Below are 8,535 nucleotides of genomic sequence, written 5' to 3'. Positions count from 1 at the left end.
AAAACTTGTTCTGAGCATGCTGGTCTGGGCTGAAAGCTGTTTTCTGCCATGGGAAAGGGGAATGTGTCCCTGTTGGAGAAGTAGATGGTGCTTCTAAGTATAAGATGGAAAGGTCCTGCATCTGTCTGCATCTGCCCTAGATGCTAAGCAGGCCCCCCCCCCAATGACATTGTCCCATTAATAGTTCCATCCTTACACACCCATATGTAGTACAGAAATATCCCATGCAGCAGGGATCTAAGCCTTTGGATGTGGCTCTGGGCAGCCTGGTCTGGTGGTTGGCACATAGCAGTGGGTTGAAACTAGATGATCATTGTGGTCCTTTTCAACCCAGGCCATTCTGATGGTTTTTAAAGCTCTTAAATGCAAATAAATATCTTCAAAGGCATAAGTGTGTATTGTAAGCACAGAAGTACTGATGAAGAGTAATGTGTAGCAGGGCACTGCATGAAGATTTCAATTTCACTGTATCTCCTCTTCTTCTGATGCCTTAACAAACTGTGCATTGAGATAGCTCTTCTGTGAGAACAGGCTTCCATTAAGAAGAACAAGTTCCAGCAGCAAATCAGTGATGTGTTTAAATGTAAGTGCCAGAAATCAGCTTGAGATAAGTGTGGGTGGAGTATAGCAAGTGGAAACACACTGGTCTGATGGTCACCCAGATAGACCATAATAATAATTCTACTCCCTACAACTGTTCTTTCCCTGATGTCCCCCTCTTTTGCTGAGGGTGGAGGACTCAACAGGTGTCCATCACCTGTAGACTTGAAATAAGAGCCTGAGGACTGATTTTTTTCTTGCATTTTCGTGCTTAGTGTGATGCCTTCTCAAGGCTTACATGACAGCTTAGTCATAAACTCACCAAGGTTGGAATAGACCTCCAAAATCACCCAGTCCAACCATCCGCCTAGCACCAGTTCTTCCCCACTAAGCCATGTCCCTTAGTGCCCACAGCTAAATGTTTCTTGAACACCTCCAGGGACAGTGAGTGACTTCACCACCTCTCAGGTCAGGCCATTCTATCTGAGAGCGCTCAAGCAGCTGCTGGTTCCTCACGCACGGACAGATGAAGGCCTCCATCTAACAAAGTGTTGGAATATGTGTTTATCTTTGTAGCATTATTGATGTTCTGGTGGAAAAACATAGCTGGTTTTGATCTGCACCTGTATATCACGAGAGTGAAGGAACCTATATAGGGAGGTTTGGTCTTGTGGTTCAGGCAGCCTTGGGATGGAGCCAGTAGGACAAACTTCTTCACATCTTGCTCGACACTGGTCCAGCTTGCAGTAAACTGTTATGGCTCATCCAAATGCCACGTGAGCCTGTCGACAGGTCTGTGAAATAGTCTGTTGTTCCCACTGAAGGCCTGTAAACTCTGTATTTCTCTTCCCATGCAGAGGAGGATCTATGTTTTGTGTTGTTGTTGCTTTTTTTTTTTTCTTTTTCTTGCAACAAGGATGCACCAGACGTAACATTTAAGGTCATACATAGTTCTTTACAGAGAGAGTGGTGAGGTGCTGGAACAGCTGCCCAGAGAGGCTGCGGATGCCCCATCCATCCCTGGAGGTGTTCAAGGCCAGGTTGGATGGGGCCCTGGGCAGCCTGGGCTGCTATGAAATGTGGAGGTTGGTGGCCCTGCACATGTGGAGGAGGGTTGGAGCTTCATGATCCTTGAGGTCCCTTCCAACCCAACCATTCTGTGATTCTGTGATGCTGTGATTCTGTGGTGCTGGGAGGGAGTAGTCCTCTTGAGGAGATGGCCTTTCAGCCAGCATATCCTCTTCTGCAGGGGTTTTCTGCTAATCGAAGTGGTACGACACACTCTTGACATGCAGGACAATTTTTCCGTCGTTATTTCCCTAACACTTTCTGTTACTGATTTAAAACAAATCTCTGGAGACTCTCCAGCACCTTCCTTACAATTTGCTTGCTTTAACGCTTCTGCAAATGCTGTGATAGCACATGCTGAGGTGTTGCCTCAAAAGCTAACGGTAAAGAAGCCCAACCTCCATGTAAAGATGCCTTTTGGAATGGGGACTTTGCTTCCCACCAAGTTCAGTAAATCCCTGGAGCATTCTGAATCTCAGCCTAAAAAATAATGAGAAAGTCAACGTCTCCCTTACGCGCTATGAAAATGTGAATAGTAGAAGAATTTTTTTTTTGGTAAGGACGTTTTTGAGAAGAGTTATAAACCCCCGTGTCTGAAAGCATGAATCAGTCTCTGTGTCACTGTGACACTCTGCGAGGCAAGGAGAAACTTGGACGTGGGACAGCCTTGTTCCAAGGTTAAGTGCTCTGGGTACCAGGATGGTGAATTTGACCCAACTTGGTACTGCATGAGCCAGCTGGGGCTGCGTGACAACTAAGTGGTGATACATTAACTTCCCACTTCCTACCATGTGTGCCTTCTACCATTTCCCAGTGAGTTCAGAAGATAAGACTCTTGGTACAACCATTGATACGCTGGTGGAGCACTTATTCACATGGCAGATAATGCTCCCCTTACCATTATTATTACTATTATTATTATATTACCATTTTTTGTTATTTGGTCCAGATGTTTCTCCCTTTCTCCGAGGCTGCCTCCAGTTTTTTCCTTGTTTTTTGCTTTTTTTCTTTCCCCTCCTCTTTTTCTTTTGAGTAAAGACAGATAAAGAAAGATTTCTTTTCCAGGCGGAGAGGTGGAGGCTAATTGCTGGGTTAATTGAGAAGAATGGTGCTTCTGATGTTCTCACAAAGTATCAAATAACCCCAACAGATTCCGCCCCCTCTCTCCCTCACTCCACCTAAAGAGACCCATTGAATTTGCACATTACTGTACAGAAGTGATTATGGCTTTAATTGTATTTATTTTGCTTGGCGGGGAGGCCATCATAACAGTAGTTGATTGATTTTTATAAAATCACCCTCAAGGTCATATGTAGGACTTTGCTTTCCCGTGCAGCCATAACAAACAATTTGAGGGTCACAGCCAAAGGCTCAGCTGAGCAATATTCTTCCTTTCTGCTTTCAGAGAAGGGGTCAAGTGCAATAAAAGAAGGAAGCATAACTTTTATTTTCTTTTAAAAAAGGGGAAGACAATCTTGTAAAGCAGCAGCTGTATATTTATTTTGACCTGATGAAAAGCAAAGAAGTATGGAGAGCTGAGTGTTGGAAGGACCGTGTATAAATTTTTGACACAGGTATTTGTAAGTTTGGCTGGAGTTTATTTTACATATTTTACACTTGGACTTGTTTAATGACTAAATGAATCCCTACTAATGTTTTCTTTTCCTTTGTCTGATATTGCTTTCTTTTTCTTTTTTTTTTTTTTTTAGATCTTCAGCAGTTGAATTTTTCTTTTTACACTTTTTTCCCATCAGTGCCTTGTGTTTTGTTCTGGAGGAGTTCAGAAGCTTCAGAAGCTGCATGAAGTTGTGGCCATCACTTGGAGCTGATGCACTCAGCTCCTGTGATTACACAGGGATCTGTCTGCTGCTGCTAAGGGACAGCCAAAGCATCCCATACAGCAAATCTCCTTTGGTGGTCACGATCTGACAAATCTTTGCCCCATTGCTAAGTGTGCTTTGGATTGTCATTGCACTTGGGGAAGGAGAATCTCAAGAGCCAGGCAACAGCTCCCAGCTTGAAATCCAGCTCTTTTTGTTCCAGCGCAACCAAATCTTCACCCAGAAAGGGAAAGCCAATAGGATGTGCCCCAGAAAGGGTCAGAACTGCAGGCCAAGCACAGCAGAATTAGTGCTTGCAACTGAGATGCTGCTACTGAGAAGTGCTGGAACAACACGTGTGCAGGGCCGTCACAGAGCGTCCAATTGCCAAGCTCACCAGACACCTGTAAATCCACAAAGGAGATAGAAAATATTTGAATAGATGCAGGGGCCCATTGCTCAGGATAGCTGACGTGTAGTGAGCCTAATGCTATGGAACAGTGGACTTCCTGAGGAAAGGAAAGAAAGGATTTAGAGGACTGTTCATTCGTGAGGAGCTGTATAAGGATGGGCAACTCTTGACATGCCAAAGCCACGCTGTACACAAAAGTGCCCATCAGAACCTCTAGAGCCAGGGTAGGTAGGGAAAAAGGAAGGTAAATCCCAGACCTTATGGGAAACAGGTATTTTCAAACAGCTGCCTTGGGATGTGCTGAAAAGGCTGCAGACAGGAAAGAACTCGGGAGTCTTACAGGAGGAGATGCTCCCCCATCTCTCCCATCCAACAGAGAGGATCTAGAAAGGGTTGTAGGAGGAATTGAATATTTCTAAGCTGCCTTATGGACAGCTTGAAAATTTTAAATGGACAGCGTGTGCCTGAAGCGTATGGAAACTTTTGGGAAGGTCATTTGAGGCAGAAGTGTGATTTTGCAATCAGAAGACAGGACAGCTCTGGCTACCAGCCTTCCCAGTTCAGTGGTGCAGCATAGCAACAATTAAAATATTCATTAAAAATCACACGAAGAGAAGTGGAAACAGAAATGACTATATTTCAGTGGGAATAGTGCATAGGAAGTCAATAAAGACCTTGGGGAAGATGTCTTTTTTATGTTAGGAATAAAATAAATCGCAGTGATTTATAGTTCCATTTCTCGATCGCAGTGATAAAATTATTAACGCTGCTGCTATAAGGCAAATATATTTAATAAATATTTCTGTTCTCAGCGTGGGAAGGAACAGGATGGTAAATTATATCACAAGAGGAAGATGGAACAGCAATCCATTTATTACCGAAGAAGATGTTAAATAGTATCTTTCAGGAATACACATTCTTTAAGCACCAGGGCCAGTTTTATTCTGGTAGAGGCATTCTGTGGTCTGTGAATATTAATTTCAGTGTACGTGGGAAAGTACAGAACAGAAAAGTTTCCCCTCAGAAAGGCGAAAAAATTTTAAATCATCTTCTAAGAAAATCACAAATTTGTTCAAATGTAGTTTTGTTCAAATGTAGTAGTGTGATCACCTGGAAGAAGTAAATCACCTGCAAGTAGATGGAGATCCATCACCGATCACATCTGTGAGTGCCATTCAAACTAAGCACAGATTTACACTGTGGAGTACACAGCTGGGCAGAAAGGAACAAAAACTGTGGGTACTCAGTAAGGGACTGCGTGAGAGAGAACTGTATCTATGAAAACCATCAGGAGCTGAGGTGGCCAAGGAAGCTGCTGAAATGAAGTAACAAAAGGAGGTCGTATAGTTTTTTGTGTGATGAGGAAGGTACAGAAGGTGGGGATAAAGAAGAATTGCCTCTGTGGAGACTACCAAGGAGAATAATAAAGAGATGGAAGGATTAAGAAATCTGGCTTCCCCATTTCAGGAGGAGTGTTCATAGAATCACAGAATAGCTTCGTTGGAAGGGACCTCAAGGATCATCAAGCTCCAACCCCCTGCTGCAGGAAGGCCACCAACCTCCATATCCAATACTAGACCAGGCTGCCCAGCCTGAGTGTTCAGGCTATGGGAGAGGATACAGATGATTCCTTGCAGCAAGAATCTTAGAAACTTTATAACCAGCCTGATCAAGGGCTGAGGTTTGATTTAATTGCTGTTTGCATGCTGACACCTTTGCAGGAAGTGCTGTTTTGTAGACCTCTCTGCAGTGCAACGCAGGAGGCCGTAAAGGCAACCGCTGTCTGAGAGCTCATCTGTGGTTGGAAATAAAACAGAAATTGTGACCAGTAAGGGAGATTAGCCACTGGAAAAAAAATGATCTTAGAAAATGGTAGAATGATGTCACCAATCACTTAATTGATTGTCTGCATTTCTGGAGGGCATCCAGCAGTCAAACACAGAGTCTCCGCTTCCTTCAGTTTGTCAGTAGTGTGATGTGCACAGACCAGCAGGAGGTAGGATCTAATGGTCCCTCCAGTCTGTGAATGCATACCATTTCAGCAGAGCACGCTTCTGTACTGCCAACACTTCATTTTTCTAGAAGTGTCAGGTGTACCTCAGAATAAGTCAGAAACCTTCCATCATTTTAAATGAAACAAGCTGAATTTCATGCTGCTGTATCAGTGTTTACTCAGTACAGTTTGTGAAAATACAACATGGCTGTAACAAAGCAAGCTTAACAGAAATGCATTTGTGTGTAGAAAAGTATGTCTAGGGAAACAGGCAGCTTATATACCAGGAATCTGGTGTTTGTGGGAGGAATCCCATGGTTCGTAGTGCTTATTTGCAAGAAAATGTGAGGTTTATCTCTTCTCTGCATGCCCTGTATAAACTTATCTGGAACCTACTTAAGTCTCCAAAGGAAATACTGAATGGGGAGCTCTTATTCAAATACTAGCTTTGTTGTGAGAGTGAGAAATTAAGCTCAACAATTAAAGCCCATCAATGCAAGAATAAATAGAGTATGGAGAATGTGCTCAGCAAGAGTGGATGCAATGGAATGGGAAAGGCAGAGAAGTGCTGTGCAGCTCCCATATCTCTGTGACTCGTAGTATCTTATGGGGAAGCCAACAGTTTGATGGGTATGAAGATCAACATTGAAGCTTGCTAACAACAGTAGGATTCTGGCCATGGTATGAGATTCCTTAACTGCTGCTTTGTAAAGGGAAAGATTGGGAGGCTCACAGACCCTTTGTAAGGAGATATGATGTGAGGCTTTGGGACAAGCTCCAGGGATGCATGGTTTGACCTAGGAAGACCTATCCCAACTGCAGAAGGATGAGTTGTCTGAGAGCCTACTCTGTGCAAATACACCGTAAAGATAGCAGAAGTGTCCTTTATAGGAGGGAAGCTGTGAAAGGATGTCAGAGTGAACTGCTCTGAAATGATAGACTGGGATTACCAGCTCACACCAGGCAAGAACAAAGGAGGCATTTGATAGAATGAAAAGAGACTTGAGTTGAAACCAAAGGATGAAAATGCCTTTTCATGTGTTGTGTAGTATGTAGACCACAGAATTCAAGGCTTCAAGAAGTTATTGAGATGAGTATTAAAAAGATTTGAAGGATCAGATATACATTACTGACAAAACCTGTCCAGTTTTACTAATAGACTGTACAAGGAAAATGTTGGCAGGAAGATGAGTGAAACCTTATGCTTTGGGGCAAAACTAACCTTTAATTAGGGATTCAAATGAGGCTTTTATGGAATGAGGAGATCTTTTCGCATCCAGCTAACAAGGAGAAGTTTCTTGTATTGTATTTGGAAGCATCTGGTTTTGAACAGCAACTGGAAGAGTTGAATTGAACTAAGCAAGTTGCCAATTCCTGTGTTCCTAAGCTTTGCTCTCGCCTCCCTCTGTCACAAGCAGTTTGTAATCTGCAAAGTAATCCACAAATTAAGTAATATTATCCCCTTCTAACAGTTAGAGAGTGAGTGAGTTAAGACTGGGAGTTTCCAAACTTAACTCCCTTGGACTGGAAGTGGAGAGACTTAGATATTTGCCCAGATTTAATGGTGGTTTTGCTCGGTCTAGAAAGATGCTGCCTGTGGCAGAAGTGAAAGACGGTCTAAGTTAACTAAGATCTTCATTACTAAAAGAGTTCTATAAAGAACTGATCAGTCCAAAGGGAGAAGGACTGACTACGGTTGGATTTTTGTAGGAAGCAGTATTGTTATCTTCATCCTTAATCTCATATCTTTAACCTCATTAGGATAGAAGCAATTTCGTCTCAGAAAGAGAAGCAGTTCCACTGCCCAGAGAGGTGGTGGAGTCACTGTCCCTGGAGGTATTTGAGAACTGCAGAGATATGGGCATGGTGGGAGTGGGATGAGGTTGGATTTGGGGACCTTTGGAGTCTTTACCAACTTCAGTGATTCTGCAGTTCTGTGATTCAATGATCATGACTGACCATGTGGTCAGTGGTTGCATTTTACTCTTCTGTTGTCTTCAGGTGGCAAACTCGTGTTTACTGGTCCAGGACCTGTGGAACTACATGCTCATTACATTCTGATATCTGATGGAGGAGAGCTCCGGGTGGGATCTTCCACAGCCCGTTTCCATCACAGAGCACGCATCTATCTCTATGGAAGCCTCCACTCCCCACCACTGTTTCCATATGGGGCCAAGTTCCTGGCAGTGAGAAATGGGACCCTTTCCATCCATGGTGAGTACATTTTTCCTTCTCTTTAAAAGTGCTGTATTTCCATAAGAGCTGCCATACTGGGAGCTGAGTCATTTTGAAAATTTCAGCCCAAAGAAGAAGCTAGATGGTATCAAGTATTGTTTGATTCCATGATTCTGTGGTTCTGTGATTCCAAGTAGTTATGAAACCTTAGCACTCACTTAGGTGCTTGAAAGAGGCCTGGATTTATGCATTTAAATGAAAGTATCCATCCCTTGGATGTTCATTTCTCTGCTGTGTATCGCATGGGTTTGCTCTGCTACCAGAATGGGATATCCTTTTCTCCTTATCTCTCTCCATAACAGTTAGGAAGTTTCCTTCTCTTGGGGCTGCCAATAGCAAGTACTCTACCAGGTAGGTCCTGTGCTAAAGCCAGTGACAAGCTTTGCCAGCTGGTATGGGAACACTGCTTCTCTTCACAGCAGCAGCAGCAGCAGCACAGAACTCCCAGCAGTGTGTTTTCCTGTTCT

At 43.4% G+C, this 8,535-nt stretch overlaps 1 protein-coding gene across 1 annotated transcript in view; it reads left to right on the top strand.

Annotated features, from left to right (window-relative positions):
• The first annotated feature begins 1,756 nt into the window (after window positions 1-1,756).
• PKHD1 (PKHD1 ciliary IPT domain containing fibrocystin/polyductin) overlaps window positions 1,757-8,535 on the top strand; it is an 87,538-nt gene continuing 80,759 nt past the window's right edge. Inside the window, exons 1-2 of the mRNA XM_042883475.1 lie at window positions 1,757-1,811; window positions 7,835-8,047. Of these exons, the coding sequence (XP_042739409.1) occupies window positions 1,757-1,811; window positions 7,835-8,047 (268 nt within the window). The remainder of the gene's footprint in view (window positions 1,812-7,834; window positions 8,048-8,535) is intronic.

This window comes from Lagopus leucura, unplaced genomic scaffold (genome assembly GCF_019238085.1).
Source record: "Lagopus leucura isolate 7727_CA_CO unplaced genomic scaffold, USGS_WTPT01 Super-Scaffold_100038, whole genome shotgun sequence".
Taxonomy (NCBI): domain Eukaryota; kingdom Metazoa; phylum Chordata; class Aves; order Galliformes; family Phasianidae; genus Lagopus; species Lagopus leucura.
This window is presented reverse-complemented; position numbering and strand designations above follow the sequence as displayed.